At 39.1% G+C, this 17676-nt stretch overlaps 2 protein-coding genes across 4 annotated transcripts; both read right to left on the bottom strand.

Moving 5' to 3' along the window:
- Window positions 1-496: 496 nt before the first annotated feature.
- camkk2 (calcium/calmodulin-dependent protein kinase kinase 2) lies at window positions 497-15394 on the bottom strand. Of its 3 annotated transcripts, XM_028417528.1 has the most exons (18): window positions 15263-15353; window positions 15043-15144; window positions 10455-10736; window positions 9957-10298; window positions 8980-9027; window positions 8023-8076; window positions 6508-6559; window positions 6255-6388; window positions 6017-6053; window positions 5804-5825; window positions 5608-5696; window positions 4451-4650; window positions 4243-4296; window positions 4061-4134; window positions 3873-3960; window positions 3578-3709; window positions 2891-2994; window positions 497-2071 (listed from the first exon to the last, which is right to left on the bottom strand). In XM_028417528.1, the coding sequence occupies exons 3-18, from the start codon at window positions 10674-10676 to the stop codon at window positions 1999-2001; spliced, it is 1725 nt and encodes a 574-aa protein (XP_028273329.1). In that variant the 5' UTR covers window positions 10677-10736; window positions 15043-15144; window positions 15263-15353; the 3' UTR covers window positions 497-1998. The 3 variants fall into 3 exon arrangements, with proteins under 3 accessions (XP_028273329.1, XP_028273328.1, XP_028273330.1); XM_028417527.1 differs by having other exon boundaries at window positions 15043-15394; XM_028417529.1 differs by lacking the exons at window positions 15043-15144; window positions 15263-15353 and adding an exon at window positions 14835-14952.
- A 509-nt stretch (window positions 15395-15903) lies between these two features.
- Window positions 15904-17676, bottom strand: snrpd3l (small nuclear ribonucleoprotein D3 polypeptide, like). The gene is made up of 4 exons (XM_028417531.1): window positions 17544-17676; window positions 16687-16823; window positions 16363-16555; window positions 15904-16131 (listed from the first exon to the last, which is right to left on the bottom strand). Exons 2-4 carry the CDS (start codon window positions 16810-16812, stop codon window positions 16067-16069), a joined length of 384 nt encoding a protein of 127 aa, XP_028273332.1. The 5' UTR covers window positions 16813-16823; window positions 17544-17676; the 3' UTR covers window positions 15904-16066.

Here is a 17676-nt window from a genome sequence, read left to right as displayed (position 1 = left end):
AGGTCAATCACTTAGCCTGGCCAACAATGGGCAGGTGCATTGAAACAAACTACAAGTTTAAATATTATATGTATAAAATATTTATGATAGTTTCTTTTTGTGGCGCTGCAATCGTGCCCTTAAAATGGTCCTTCTGTTCATACTTGTTGGTCAAATATTTTCACCATTGTGTTAACAATTCACAGTACAAAATTTCCTTCTACTTTCTGATCAGATTATGGACATTAATAGTATGTTGAAAATACTAAAAAGTAATTTTATTTTAAGTTAAAAAAGAAGAAAGAAAAATAAATTAGCCACAATCAACCACATACAGTGTTCTGTATCCAGCCACAGAGTGTGCACACTGCACATGACAATCTGAAAGGGTGTACAATTGCACCATAAAGACACATCATGTGCATAGTACTAGTCTTTAAAAAGAGATATACAATAGGTACAGTTCAGTGACATGCAAGTAGTAAGTACATAAAAATCCAGTCCCTTTTTTTTTTTAAATACATTCAACACTTACGTGCTGATTTTTTGTGTGGAAGCATTTACATTTTGTATATCAATATTCTAGGATAAGTAGAGACATACTAATTGGCTAATCTATGTGGACATTGAGAGAAAGAGAGACACAGATGAAGTGTAAACAAAAGGAACAGACATGGATGAAAAATGCAGATTTGTTTGTTTTTGAATCTGAAATAAATCACATCAATAAGTAAAAAGAAGAGTGGCCTACGCCTCCCACCGGAGACGCTTTTTAAATCCAACACCGCTACAGATATGTCATGCATAGATTTGTACAAAAAAGTCTGCATCTGAACTATGCTTCTGTCTTAACCATACATCAGTAGCCATTTCTATACTTTACAAAATTATTCACAATTAGATTTTTTGGTGTCCTGAAATGTGCATTTCTAAAATAAAGTCAGTAATTCTTAGGATGCAAAACAAGTAAAAACATTCAGGTTCAACATTTCCTGTTTTCAGTCTACATACAGACATTTTGAGAAGTGACATGTTCCTCTATATCACCACACAAACGTTTTAACAGCTTCGCAAATAAAACTAAAATCTTATTTTTTAACCTAATTTTACTTACAGATACAGGATAATTGTATTAGTAGTACATCCCTACTCAATGTCTTACAGCTCCATGAATTGAAAAGTTTATAGTAAAAGTCTAAAAATCCTGTCAGAAGAAACCTTCCATTTTTTCCTCTACAGTAATGATGAAGGAAATTGTCCACAAAGCAACAACTTAATTAATGCTTTCTATTAAACGTTGTAAATGAGGAAATTTTAAAAAAATCCATCCAACATAAGTGTCTATAAACATGTGAATGTTTATAAATAGCTTATACAGTATTTGCATTGGGAAAGTAAACGCATGCATTTAATGAAGTAAACATTTTTTCACTCCCGTTTCATTTCAGATAAACTGTACAGATGCTTCACTCTAACAATAACACAAAAACTAGGCGGACACTGCTACTCTGAAGTAGAGTGAACCAAACATGAAACTTGCTCTGCTAAAAAGAATGATGATGGTGATTGCCATGTAAACTATCACCATTATCACTTTACATGCCCTGTATACCTGAAAGTATTGTCAAGTAAAGACAAGGAAAAACGCCAGTGTCTGAACTATGATAAAACTGTACAGTTGAAGCCTGAGAAGAAGCATGCTAAGGACTATAAATGCATGCAGGATAGGGAGGAGGAGGAGAGTGGGCTGGGCCGAAAAAAAAAAGTGGTGAAAGTTTCACATTTCGGAAGGATCCACGCCTAGAAGGCCCCAAAAAACCCCAAAATGCTCAGGAGAAAAGGGAATAAAACTGTCAAGAGTCTCAGATCATTATCTCCCTTTTTCTCAGCGTCCGCCACACTTGCCCACCTCCCAGGATACATAGATGTATGCTGCCAGTATAAAACTGTGAGTAAAGGGGTGTCATGCTGTGTGGTTGCAGGCAGGCAGATACCAACATGCATATTAAACCCTCTGCATCAGGAAAGAGCCTCGTCTTCTCCCACGTAGGGCAGGTCCATACTTCTCATGCCGTCACCACTCTCCTGTTTCCTAAGTAACAAGCCAGGGACTCAGCATTAGTTAGAGCAATGCTGTGGGCCTACTGTCACTCCTCTCTCATTGAACAAACTAACAAGCTACTGTTAAACCCTGCTTTGGAAATGAAAGCAGCCTTTTAAATGTTACATAATGCTCGGAATAGAAAAAGTTTGCACACTGTACCAGGGGAAACTCATAAAGAAAAGGTTAAAAACCTTTATATTATTTAACAAGCACACTGTCATGTTCTTTTTTTTTTCCTTTTTAAATGTGCTTCAAGGAATGGATGACCTTTCAAGATGACAGATGCTGCAGTCATTTCTGACAAAAATGCTTTTTTTATGACACTGCAAAGAAAATGTATCACCTTTACTGTAGAAGTGTGGTGTTCTAATTTTATACTTAATAAACAATCAACACAGCTCCACAAATTGCTGGAAACTGTGTCAACACCTCTCTGACAAGGTGCCAACTACAGAAACATCCTGGATATACTGGGCGTACATACTGGATTGGTAAAGAGTAGAAAGTAACAATCTTACTGAATAGAGATAGGTGGTATTTGTGGTAACAGTTAAAGACAGAGGAAGACGTTAAAGGCTGTAGTGACAAGCATGTGATAGTAACTCTTGTACCCTCTCCCACCAAAAACAAAATACACCAACAGACATAACATACAGCAAGGTGTTTTAGCTGGGTTTTAACACCAATCAACAAACAGAGGCTGGCTGAAGATGCCACTAACTAACTACTTCAACTAAATATTGTTGTAAACCCTTTGCTAGAGACAGAATGTAGAGTCTGTGGTGTGTCTATATAAACAATCCTTACGCGAGAGCTTGTCCTGGAGCACACAAACTGTTGCGGTCCTCTTTCCGGCCCCAGTCAAAGGGATTTCCAAAGGAGCGCTTCCTCAACATAGTCCTAACCAGGATCTGCAAAAAGCAGATCGAAAAAACATTAAAACACTACCAAGATGTCTGCTTCAACCAACACAACAACAGGTGGCAATTATACACTTCATAAAAATCAGAGCTTGTTTTTACTGAAAAGGTGGTCAGGCATGTTCAGGCATGTTCACAACTGAGCAGCTGTGCCTGGCCTTGATACTTGGAAAAACTTCGAAAGAACATTTTTTTTTTTCAATCTGTCTTACATAACATTTGGCATTAATTAATGTAACTAATTAAAATAAATTGGAAAGACTGAATGAGTCACACATCTCCTCAAGCACAACGTGACAAGAGAGAAATAAAGTAGGTGTAAATACCTGCTGTGGGTTGTTGTGACAGAAATAAATTACAAAATATTAATCTAATACACATGAAAGCATTAAGTGTTAGCTATTAACTAGCTCCAGACAGTGTAATCATTCTCCTCACTCTAGCAGGGCAGCTGAACTGCAAATAAATTGTATCCATTTGTCATATTTCATTTAATGAAACACAAATTAATCCTGCGTGTCACTGAGATGTTTGCTAATATTTTTGTGAAGCAGAAATTAGTTCAAATTCTCACCACTGTTGCCAGGCTGGGAATATGTTTAACAGAATTCTCCACTTCCTCCTCGGTCACTTCAATCAGCATGCAGCAGTTGTCATCTTCAGGAGGAAGAGGCTCTGCGCCGTGCCTTGTTACCCATGGGTGCACCTGGACACATGAAACCAAGATAAACACAGGTGTCACATATAGATAGACTTAGACATCGTTATTCTCACATTTTTCCCTCCTCGCAACTGTTGTGTGTTGAGTAGCTTACTGCCCTTTGTCTAATATTAAACATGATTAACAGCATAAGTGAAAGAGTGTTTACCCTTATCTGTGGCACTGATATCCTGGTCTCTGGATTTTTGTCCAGCATTTTCAATAACAAATCTTTGAGATCATCTGATATGTCCGTACTGAAAACAAAACATATTAAACAGCACACAGCCAAATAAACATTGTGTTGTTAATGAAGTAATTATCTGTCAGACATATGAAAGGAGAGGTAGGACTTACTTTTCTGGTAACACCACAGGTTGCGTCTTGATTTTTTGATGAAGACTGAGAATGCGCTCATCCATAAATGGACACTGTCAATACAAGACACGTGGTTCATTTTACTGAATGACTAGCATCTTGACATTTAGGGAAGAAAACAGCAAGCAGCATTTATAATTTTGGCCAATGCACACACTCACCACTCCAAAGACGAAACAGTAAAGAGTGACTCCCATGGCCCAAACATCCAAAGCCTTTTGTAAAGAAACATCATTTATGTAATTGTGCACACTCTACACATGAATATACACCTGTTTTTAAGAAAACATAAAAAAGTGGGATGCCCCAGGAACTTTCATTTCTGAAAACTACCCCCAGAGGGCACTGGTTAGCTAAGTCCTGCTTTACCTTTCCAGAAAAATTCTTTCTGGTCTCAGAGAGCGCTTCAGGGGCGAGAAAAGCAGGTGTTCCCACTGTGCTGGTCAGGAGGGCATCAGCTCCCTCAAACTGGTTACTAACTCCAAAGTCTGCTATCTTGATATGACCATCTTCTCCCACCAGAAGGTTAGAAGGTTTGATGTCTCTGTGGATGATCTTTTGGTAATGTACTATAAAAAACAAAAACAAAAAAACAAAAAAAATCATTAATACAGCAACAAAGCAGCAATTGGGGACATCTGTGTTGCTATGAGGAGACTTTTTCCCCTTCCTAAGTATAATGACAGTGGCTTGGACTCATGAGAAGGAATCTCTAAAAAACAAACATTGGATTATTTATTCCCTACAATAAAGAAAAACACACCCACAGTTTAAGATTTTTAAACAAGAAAAAAACATGGTTTTGTGTTTGTATTGTATTTTTAGCCAAACTACCTTAAGATGGGCACTTTTCTTTTGCTATGATTACTTAGAATGGATCCAGACTATTGTTGTGTCCCTAGTGAAAAAAGCTAAAGCTAAAGCACATTAAGAGCCACTGAGAGGACGTGAAATAACCCTTGTGGGTGGCTGGAGTCAAGAACAGCACAGATGAAGGTCGTGTGTAAATGGCAAGGAAAAATTATAGGACGCAGACAGATCTTGATAACGCCGAAAGAGCTTCAGTTTGTTACTGCAATTATGTAATTCAGATTTAGACATTTATAATAGAGATTTGTAAGCAGAATTATTTACTAACTTATTACAAGCATATAATTGGTACTGTATTATTATACTATATAATAATAATAACAACTTTTTGCGGGTACAGTGCTTGAGAAAATGTTTCCATGGATGCGAAATTACTCTACTCTTGCAAGGATGAGTCATAATTTTTTTATATGATGAAAAATGATAAAGAATGATAAACTCTGAAATACCACCAATAGTTGTGCCAAAATACTGGTAACACAGTTGACATAAAACACTGACTTTTTTTGATTTTTAAAGACATTAAAATGCAATTAATCTGTACTGAACAACTGAGTATTTATATATAGGTAATAAATAATCTGGAACAACATTTAAAATGCTCTAACCGACTCAATGTTAATGCAGGATAATCAGAAGATGTGTGGGAGACTCACAGTACTCGATTCCCCTGAGCAGATCCTGGAAGTAAAAGCGTGCCTGGTCCTCCCTGAAAGGTTTATCTGTCGGCACTTCCATCACAGCCCTGAATACACACAAACAGGTACACACATACACAATTAGCAATCATAACTAATGAGATTGAGCTCATGCCAATGACACAATCATTACCATAAAAGAGGCTTAGCTTACCCTTGCTTCACCAGCTCAAACACTGTGACAGAAACACAGAGGAGGTTAGTGAGGACAGCCTTTCTTTTACCAAGACACAAAGAAACTAAAAAGCAACATCTTTCAAGATAAAATGTAAATGACCTTCTTAAATTCTTGATTTGAGCAAGCCTGTGTGACTGTGTGATGTGTGTATGTGTTGTTCTGCAATCTGACTGTCTGGCCACAACGTACCCATGTACAGATGGTCCTCGCTGGGGTCATCCAAAACCTGGCACCAAATCACAGAGGAATGGAATAGAGTGTAAACACTCACACAAAATAGATCAGCTTTTGTATATGAGAAGAATAAATTACACAATGTGAATTTCTTGACTTGAGCACTTATATTCGAGCTCCTAGTGTTTGTGTTTAGAATAAGGCACAATGCATATCACAGGTTAACAATAATGCATGTTTAAACATTACTGACCTCCACCAGTTTGACTACATTAGGATGGTCCAACTTTTTAAGTATGGCAATCTCCTGATAAACTCTCTCCAGTGGGCCTTTAGGCTGAGCGGGACCCTCAGGAGCTGCTCTGGCCCCACGAGGAGGAGGTCTCCCTGATAGGGGAGACAATGTAGAAAAGCAGGAATGACAGGTGTAGGCAGGAACATTCATGTACCACTGAAGCATTTTAGATATTGCTCTCTGCTGTGTTAACCATCTGCCCCAGACTTACGTGGGAAACCTGCCTGCCTCATCAGTCTCTTCTTGGACAGCACCTTCATCGCCTATGGAGTGAAAGGGAAATGGATTTAGATTGAAGGAAGATAAGAGAAACAGGAAGAAGGGTAGGCAAGTCCAGTGGGCAGTAGATCCAAAGAAAATTTGAACAAAAAGGCAGACAAAAAGGAGTATAAGGTACAGAACTTTGTTAAAAATATTTTACAGTGCGCCCACTCTACAGACATCCTTTAATATCCTAACTGTGTCATCAGTACAAGAGATTGTACACAAAAAATTACCCAAGAGGAGTGGAATGATAATTATTTAACTGTTATATGAAAACCAATGTTACCAGCCATGAAACAGCTAATAGAGTGTTGTCCTAGATAGCAGAACAACACATAATCAATGTTGAATGCATGAACGAACAAAACAATGCTCAATACATCATTGTTGAAACTTAACATTGATTATTTTATCAGACGTGTGCCCTGAACTGGGGATTAAGATCAATGTCAGTTGAACTTAAATTCAATAACTGGTTTAACATCAAATAGCAACGGTTTCATAGTCATATTCTCAATGCAGAGCAGCCATCAGGAGCAACTGAGGGCTACGTGTCTTACCCTCGCATCAGCATATGGAGGTACTATTTGTGTAACCTGCCAGTAACACACAATTTAAGTTTGCCTTTGCCCAAACTTCTTGCAGCAGAAAAAGGCCCTATGTAGAACAGGTGTGTGTAAAGGATTTTTCACTGACAATATAGAGAAAGTTTAGAAGACGAAACTATGGTGATATTTCTGGAATGACACTGAAAAGGTTTGCGGTGTGGGGGGGAAGAGAAAGAGAAACCGTAAAAACTGAAAAAAGGTGTTTAATTGGATGTGAAATTAGTATATACTTCAGACTGCAGGATGAGTCATTCACTTGTATTTATCACGTTTCAGGAAATGAAAAACTCAGAAATACTATTGGGAATATCTACATCACGACTTTTTTTGGTGTGTGTATACACACATCTAGTATAGTAAGGTATTAACTATAGAGGAGAGGATATTCAAATGTTAAGCTGTTAACTGATATTCCTGACTATTACTTCTTGTCAGCATTACAGAGAGGGCACAGATACATCATTCTCTGCATATTTTTCCAGTTATAATGGAAATGGTATGATTACTAAATGCGACATGTGGGCTTCGTCACTTGGGGGGAATATTAAAATAATCCCCATGTTATTGTCAGTCACTATCATGGAGCTTAATGAGAATTGTAGCAATAATCGTAAACAGCAAACAGAAAAGCTTGAGTTGATGGGTTATTATGTTAGCTCAGAGAGCTAAATTATCTGGAGACATTTGGAGGTTTCACATAAAGTCACACCATCAAATGTGACAAAGGGGTTTGATTATGGTGAGGGTGGCCTGGGGATGAAGGGTGTGTGATAAGTCACAGAACGAGAGACAAGTAAGACAAACTGAGCTAGAAAGAAATCACATCTGTGTATGTGTGTGTATAAAAAACTCACATAGTATGTGTTGTCATCCTCATTGTAAGCCAGCTTGACAACACCATAGGAGCCCTAGGTATGATAACAATTAAAGGGGAAAAGAAGCCGAAAATGAAGCTGACTGCAGAGATTGTGACACAATAAAATATGTGCAAAGCAAACATTCAAAATGCACTTAAATACACACAGGGACCAATGCACCAACATACACACACGAGGGAAGTGAGTGGGTTGACAGTGTACACTGAAAGAGTACCAGCTGCTTCAAAGTGAGAACAGAGAAATTCAAATCATCTCTCCCTCTCTCTTTCATTTTTGATTTCAGGCTAATTAAGGAAACTGGATCTGGTTTATGCTATCAAGAACCCCTGCCCACACACAGGAAATTCAGGATAAAAAAGTAGGCCCAATTAGTAGTCTGTGTGCACAAATTCATGCACAAAAAACAAACAGACAGAGAGAAGGGAGAGAGGGCAGGATTAGTTCCTGCTGGGGGAGCAGATTGCAGATTGGAGAGGCAGCACAGAGCTCATCCTACAGTCCCATAGATGATCTGATAACAAGAGCCTCTCCAACAATCCTAAAAGGCTTTAATTGTCTCCACTGGGTTCAAAACCACACACATTACCATGTCTACCTATATGCAAACATCCACAGTCTGCCTTACAAAATCCACATTTTAAAACATGCATACATGTACCACCACACACACACACACACTTGTATTCACTAAGCCTTGCACAACCCTTAGAGAGCTATTTATACCAGCCTCTCATCCATCTTCCAACTCTCCCATGGCCCAGTAGTTTACACAGAGTTTGGGAAATGAGGACAGCCGGGAGAAAGGATATCAGAGACTGTTACTGCATGTCCTTGATGATGTGCGCTACTTGACAGACATGCAGTAGGCGGCGGGGAGAAGAAAATGGAAGAGTCAGTGAAAGGGAGCAATCAGCGAGTTGTCTCAGATGGTACCTTTCCAATCTCATCTTTCAGCTTGTATTGGTTGAGTTGAACACAGTCCTTGAAAAGAGAGAGGGGGAAGCAAAAAGAAGAGGAGAAAATGGTTAATTTTAAAGAGAAATCACATCCCTGATTTTCACCCTAGATACATAATGAGTATTCTTACAAAGACTGCTTTCCATAACAAAGCCAGTTTACATTTTCTCCCACATTGGTTTTTTTAACTTCTTCAAAATCAAGAATATATAGGACTAATGCAAAACAGCATTACTCGAGGTGAGCAGTTATTCAGAATTACTCATCAAAAATAAGCATTGATAAATGGGAGGATTTGCAGCAACACTCCTTTTGCAGTATTTTATTATATTAAAAGAAAGTAGTAAGAAAGATAGTTTTTGCTTTTTTTCTTGTAATGATCCAATGATTCATGATCATTTGGAAGAAAACACAGTTCTATCATGTATTTTTCTATCTTCATACTTATCTGATTTCTGGTCTCTAGGTTAGTAGCTACATGACAGGTGGCCTTAGCTTGGTAATTTCTATCACCTGACATAAAAGTCTGTTAGAGAATAACCTCTTTATCTACATGTACGGAAAACCTCTACAACTTATAGACCTAAGAGAGTGTCTACCTATGTCTAATAGGGATCAAAGCTATTATCTACATTTATATGACACTGTAATTCTTACCTTTGCATCCACAAAGCCTGGTCTAAACCAGTGTTCAGCTGCTTTTAAGAAAAATGCACATGTAGTTCTGCTTACTTTCAAACAAATGGGATATAATGACAAAAAAGAGCACCTCTACAAGACTATGGGCTATGGTTCTATTTCATTTGTGTGTAATGCTTTATGTAATATGCAATCCTTCAGAGGAAACACTGTGTCAGATGGTGTACAGACGCAAAATTATCTCTATGCTGGCTTCAACTTAGAATTGACCTGATTCAGCTGGAACAGTAGAATTATATTGGCCTTGAACATACCTGGAGGTCTGTGATGGAAACACTGTGGGACTCCACTGTGGGCCGGCGTGGCAGGCGAGGAGAGGAGTGGGGTGAAGTGATGGGGGAGTAAGGTAATGACGGGTAAATATAGCGGCCATTGAGTCCTGGAGAACTGCAGGGTGAGATTGCAGTTTGTGAGCGCTCCTGTAGAGATAATTTCCTGTCTGACATGTTTAATCTTCCCCTTTGCTCTTGGCTTTCAGGTAGCAGAACCTCTGGCCGACCAACTGTATGTGACAGCAGGTCACAGGAAGGAGTCTGGAAAGGTGCCGCTATAGAGGAAGCTGGCTCGGGTGTCTCAGAGCTGTCCATTCCTTCTACCTTTGAGGTGGATACATTTAAAATGTTTTCATTAACCTTATTGCAATTTTTTTAAATTTGTGTTCGGTATTTAAAAAAAAACACATTCAGTTAAGTTCCAAATAACCAAGGCTCCATCTCTTGTACTCAGAGGTAATTGGGTATGTTTGATCTTACCTCCTCTTCTCCAGGTGGTCTGCTGGGTTCATACTCTGTGACGACGATGAGGGACTCCATGGGGTCTGGGGAGGGTGTCTCAGAGTGGGTGTTTAAAGGTGGAGCAGGACAGCTGCACAGGAGATCAGGAAGGGGTTGCGTGGGTTGAATTGGGGGAGCATGACTGCTACAGGAAGCCGGGGGCTCAGCAGAGGGCCATGGGGTTACATGACAGGGATACATGTTGCCTCTCCCTGAAGTTTAACATCCACTGCTCCATCAGAAGGGAATCTCAGAGGAATGCTGAAAAAGAAGCAACAGCACATTGTAGAATAAACAAATTACAAAACACTGTATTATTTCGTAGTTATTTTCTGATTTACATCTATCCACATTAAAAGGCTACTCTATATAAGCCTACTGCTCTTCTATCTCTCTCAAATTACGTAGTAATATCAAAACCTCCTGCCATCTTCTCCTGCAAAGCTTTTTCCTGGGCACCATCAATGGGTAATTCTCAGGCTCCGGCTAATGGTGCATCACTTTATGCATTTTCCCTTCTCCCTGAGGAGCATGTCTCTGTCTGAAATCCTTTCCAGCACATACTCTCAATACCCTGGAATATCTTTCAAGCCATGTCACCAACCATTATTTACAAAAATAAGTCTTGCTTTACGGGGTACACGTACACATTAGCTTGGATTTCCACCACTAGTAGTTGTTATATCATGAAGAGGATTAAAAGGAGGGATATTATATAGTTAACCAAAACTATCTTCCTGCTTTTGTAAATATTTCAGTTCAGCACATAATACTTTCACTGACATTATTATTCAAGTAGGAGAAATAAATCTGGATGACAATAGCTCTCTGAATCATGCTCCCTTTAGTGTCTCACAGGAACAGACTTAAAGCAACTGTGAAGTGGGAGCCAAGATGAATTAAAAAAACAGAGGATAATTGTACCTTTTTAGCCAAGAATAATTTCAGGCTGGCATAAATCCTGTGCCAAAGTATGACAAAGTTAATATCTACATCTAAGCTTTAATTACCTACACAGCTGGAGCAGCATGAACCAAGTTGTGGGTGTAATGAAAAGGTGTGGGGAAAAACAATCAGAGATGCTGTTCACTAGTTTTGGAACATAAGCAGACACAGCTCTTTCCATATGAACCATCAGTGAAGCTTGGACTTTTCCCACACATTCTGTTAGGTGGTAATTAATGCAAGCACTCAGATTTTCATCTCCTCATTATGTGTCACAGGAATGAATACAGGATAATAACAGGAAATGGCAGAGAGGAAGAGAAAACTGATAGACAGCAATCCTTGATTTCTGTCATGGTTCTGACATGATTGTGGCACTGTCAGCATGGATGTGTGTGGGAGCTGGGTAAACCTCACAGATACAGGAAAACAAAGGGAAGCCATGAGGTAAATAAGACAGTGAGTGGGAGCTTCAACCAAGTTCAGAACAAGGACCATGTGTAGGAAGAGACACCTACTCCAGGTGGCCTCTCTACCTCCACTGCCAGACTATATATAGTGATAAACTAACAAAAAGGAAAGAACTGCCAGTTTTACACTGAATAATTGCTTTGTGAAGAGGATATCATTATTCAATGGCCATTACAAAAAGTATTCACCTATCATTATTTTTGACATATATTACACCAACCTTTAATATTTTTCTTTCAAAAAATGCGCAATACTCATTTTACCTTTTGTTCCAAAACAAACATGTAGTGTTGTTCATCTCCATAGAGAACACATATTCTCCTTCTCAAGGTGGACCAAACACATCTGTGCTTTATGGCTTAAGTGTTTCCTCTTTTGGCATTTATTAAAATGGCCCTACTGGCATTCAGCTGAATATAAAGCTCTTGAAATCAAGGTTGACTTTTAACACATGCCACCAGATTTCCACAATGTTTAACTAAAAAGAGTATTCAGGCTTGAAAATACAGACATGACCCCAAATAAATCTCTGACTCCCACTGTAGGCTTTTTATATCTTGATAGGACAGGCTACTTACCAACCTCGACCTACTTATTAGATAAATGTTAAGACACAGTTTATACAGTGTCTTCACTGATGATAATAGATTTTTACATGACATTAGCACTTATTACGCCCTTTCAGACATGAGGCATATAACATTGGTAGCTTCATTAGTCTGTTGAAGTGGCGGCATTCTGTAACTTCTAGGTTACCAGCCAAACAGAGCGAAGATACAAGAATGATATTTGCCAGATGCAGATGATCGGAAGCGGAGACTCCTGCATCTCCTTCTGCAGTGCATTCTGCATGGCTTTATTCCTGCCTCTCTATGAACCCTGTTCTCATATTTCCTCTGCTCCTGCTAGACTCTTTCAATAAAGTCTCTGCCCAGATGTACAGAAGCAGGCGCACTTTCATTTGATTTTTCATTGTATAATGTCAGCAGTAAGTATCAGTAGGGTTTGGAATAGCAAGCTGGTTTATGTTGATATTTCATTTAAGGATTAGCCCTGCACTACCCAGCACCTTTAGCTTAAAACTAAGAAAGTTAAGACATAACTTTAACACGGATTAAAGGTAGGATAGGAGGTTTCATTCTGATGCACTTTTTGTTAAATTAGTGTAACTTCTCTTTACAATCCGATAGCAACCAAATAGTTAGGCAGTTTTTGCATTAAAATGAAGAATATGAATCATCTGTGGAAGCTATAAAACGCTAAAAACATCAGCCAATCCTCCGGGACGACCCTGCGCAGAGTATTGGCTGGTTGCCACTCTCTTCCTGCTCTGCGCGCACCAGAGAGGTACGTGCATGATGGCCGAAGTCACAGACCGCAGCTCGTCTTCAGGTAATGCGCGTCCATGTGATTGGGAGGCGTGGCTTCGAGGTGAGCTCCGAGAGAAAGGGGCGTGTGTTTACTTCCGAAATCTGGCTGACTCACTGAGTTTTCAAAATTTCCCACCCTACCTTTAAGTGTAAAGGGATAAAAACTATGCATATCCAAGACACATGAAATGCCAAATTCTTGCCAGACTAAAGCACTAAAGATAAGAATACCTTAGTTTGTGGTGGATTGAAAAACCAAAGGCTCAAATCCCATCCCTGGAAAAAAGATACTGTTTATTATAAATGTATTGCTGTCTAAAGCCTAGAACTTCCCTGATCCCTGGTGATCACAGCAGCACACAATGGAGTCAAGGAGTTGAATTTGAGCACAAACAGATGCAGCTCCAGATGCCGTTCTGCGCTACTTACCATAACAAAAGTCACATGACCTGACCTTAACTATCTGGAGCAGGAGGGGAGGGCAGTGAGGACTTATTAAAGCCTGTTGGGGGTCCAAGCCATGTACAGCATTAATGACAACACAAACATGGTCCTATAGACATCACAGTACAGCACAGGGCCATCTGGAGCAGAGGAGGATCCCCCCCGCCCCCCAGCTTCATTAAAAGATCAACTCAAAACTGTCAGTGATCTGCGAAGCCGTGCAAGAGATAAGCCCCCGTACATGGAGGGATAAATGTCCTCGATCAACTTAAATGCAGTATTATCACTCAGCCACATTTTAAAGAGAAAAATCAAAGTGACAGCAAAGATGTTTAACTCTTAAAAGCACTACTGCCTTGAGAGTACAGTCTGGATCAATAACAAAAACACAACTAACCTTAGGCTAAGACTGGATTATTTTCTCAATTGATTGCCAGAAGGTAGTTCAAAATGACATAAAACCTTATTTCATTAGTCACAGCAAAACTGCTACACTGAACAATTTTACATATAGTCCTGGTTAATTAACCAATTCAGCTGCAGATTATTTTTCATTTTATGACATGTCATGTCAGTAAATCCCAAAACAGCCAATCCAAAGAATTATGGGGTAAATGTGAGAATCTAAAAAGGTCATATCAGTTTCCTGTGCAATGTGATATGTGTATTTCACAGTATCACAAGGCACGCCTTATTTGTGTGTATTGTTTGTAATTAGTATCAGTTTAAATATCATCTTGTGAAATCAACAGTGGTCTCTCCACCAGACTACTGTAAATAAATGTCGACATTCACTCGTTAGCAGTGTGTTAAATGCAATTTCTTAAAAGGCAGTTACATTACATAATAGCAACTGAGACCAAACTGTTTCCATTACAGTGCGGGGCAGCCATTGCAGCATTTAAACCACTAGACCGAGACAAGTGCAATTCCACAGACACACAAATTACTGTTAAAAATGAAGTAGTAACACATAATTATGCAGCAGCTGTGACAATGTTTTGCTTCCTCAGTTCAGTAATACCTAACTTTACACCCGTTACTCGGAGCTACTATGCGTTGAGTGTAAACGTTTTAATGGCTAAACGTCCTTGTTGTCACAAAGTCACAGCAAGAAAACGAGTGTTACCGTTTCTGTAAGGTCCCACCAAGCTAAAGCTGCGAGCTCCAGAGCTTAGCTAACGCTAACAACTGCCTCAACTGTTAAGATACAGATGTTGTAGAAGCAGGAGTCAAGGATGCTAGTGCGACTCAGAACCGTGAAGAGTACACCCGAAGACGAAGCCACAGGACATGACAAAATAACAGATACTGTGGGGGAAACCCTAAATCCTTACCTTTAATATGTAAATTAGGTCTACAAGTGACAATTAAAAAGAGATTCCTCCTGCCTCTTCTGCCGCGATGTGAGTAGCTTCTGTCCTACGACAGCTAGCTAGCTGTTGAAGAAGCGGAGAATGTAGCAGACTGGTAACCGATGTTGTGATGGACCAATCCAGCTGAGCACGCAGGTCCCGTGCTTCATACACGGAGGAAGTGTGAACTGCAGTCACCTACCGTTATGTTATACTACTTGAAAACGCCTGTTACGCCCACAGGCGGCCCACGTCGCCCTTTATTCTCTATTTCGTTTAACTCACGACTTCAAAATGAAGCAGTTCACTGTTCTTGGGGGATTTCTACCGCAAACACTTTATAGCCAAGTGGCTCCCCCTGGTGGTACAAAAAAAAGAGTTGCACCGAGGGAAATAGGCATATTAAATCATTTAAACATTATGTGTCACTTATATAATCTGCACATACTATGAGTACTTTGAGTTTTCTTTATGTAATGTAAATGCTAAATACCTCAAATCGAATAATGATACTAAGCTACTTTCCATTACAATGTTCACAAGCTCTGGGTGCATTCAGTTATTTGTTCGGATTTAATCACTGTGTGTCAGTGTCAAACTTGCATTAGAAGATCTATAAGAAACCTTATAAAAGACAGATTTTGCATTTATTGCTACAACAGATATAATTGTGTATTTTCAGATCACAATTGCTAGTTTGTAACCTCTGTATAACCCAGCAATCCCAGTCTTTATGCATCCGGAACACCTGAATAGGAGGCCTGTTGATATGAGTTGATGGAATGCTAAGTAGCCAAAGGGAAACTGCATAAATTCATTAATATCAATTGAGGCAAGCAGAGACCAGGACCCATCAAAATGAAATTTTTATTTTGATAAAAAAAAAAAAATGAAATTAACGCAAGAAAATGCCAATCTTACGATTGCCAACAATATCCAAGATATCCAATTCAAAAACAGATAAAAAAGGACTATACAATCAACAATGTTAACACAGCTGGAACACCTATCGCCTCTTCTGGAAGATGTTGCCTCTTCCAATTCCACCACGACCTCGTCCTCTTGCAGCCACTGCAGAAAACAAAGAAAGTACATTACAGATGAATCAGACTGAAGCTTAAATCTCAATCATTTCACTTGTTTTAATAATGTAGCTTAAGATTATGAGAGAATGAGGACTCAATAATTGTATATAAGCATTTGTTGTAACTGAGGGAGGAGAAAAGTTTTGTACTCAAATGATGATGAAAGCATCTCAAGACAAGGGATGTGATGAGGTTACAATTCCTGTTTCTCACTCACCTTGTGCTTTAAGAATAGCCGCTTTGCCTCTTCCTGCACCAGATCCTTGATTCTTGTTCTTCATACTCTTTAACATCGGAGCATTCTTTAACATATCAGGTAAAATCAGAAAGCGGATCTTGCTGCCACGGATGTAGACTTGCTCCAATTGTGCCACCCGGCCATCACGATAAGTCACTGTGATATTGGACATCTGTGGGGACAGAAATCAGTCAGGATATTGGCTGTAGCAAAATATTAAAAGCCTCGTAATCCAAAGTCAAAGTTATGATCCTTCCATCATTGTTTTTTTAATATATGAATCTTTTTTTATTGTGATCTCACCTGGCAGTTCATGTTGTCCTCAGCTTCAATGAGCTTGCCTCTGTACACCTCTCCAGTGTTAGTCTCACAGGTCACAATGTGACCCTCTGCTTCATGCAGGACCTTTATTGGTACACCAATGGACATTTTTCAACCGTCTGAAAAACAAAATGGAATAGAAACAATGGGACGTTATGCTGTGCCACACCAAATCATGTAACAGTAGACTGGCAGCAGCTGCAAACACAGGCATCATCTCTCAATACCAAATTTCTCTGTGTATTGTGTTAAACCATACTTCCACATTTTGTCTAGTGAACTGCAGTGAAAACGATGAGTGTATTAGCTCATATGTCATATTTAAGATGAGCGAGACAATTTAAGGCAGATAACCGATCATTTCTGATCGTTTGGGAATGAATTAAATTGGAAATATTATGCCTAATTCATTAACTGCGTAAAGTAGCCTACTCTTTAAGTATTTTGGCGCTTCGAATTTATACAGAGGTTCATACATGATCAAACTGATTTCCACGTCCATTGTAAACCAAAGATCTTTTAACCGCTAGCTAAACTAGCTACATTAGCTAACAAGGATACCGCAACAAAAAATAACCGTTTAAAACAAAAATAAAAGTCTTCATAAAATATTCTACAGATATTTATGGTATATGAGACAAACAAAACCTAACAAAAACTTATTCACATCAACATGTGACTTAATTGTTGAAGTCGAAACTCTGTGTTCGGTAAATAGACGGAGCCATGATGCACCTTTTTGAATGAGCGCAAACAGCATACAGAGGCGAACAGACATTCAGGTAATGAAATAGCTAAAAAAATCGATAGTGTAAAACAGATTAAGAATTTGAGTTTACCTTAGCCCGGGCTTTCAGAAATGTTTTCTTTATTGTTTCTTCTTTGACGACTCTGCAACGTGCGCTTGACGCTTTCGCGTACCTTTTTGAGCCCTTTTCCGCCTACCCACAATGCAACAGTGGTTCAACGGAG

Source organism: Parambassis ranga, chromosome 12 (genome assembly GCF_900634625.1).
Source record: "Parambassis ranga chromosome 12, fParRan2.1, whole genome shotgun sequence".
NCBI classification, from domain to species: domain Eukaryota; kingdom Metazoa; phylum Chordata; class Actinopteri; family Ambassidae; genus Parambassis; species Parambassis ranga.
Note: the sequence above shows the minus strand (reverse complement) of the source record. Positions and strands in the feature narration are given on the sequence as shown.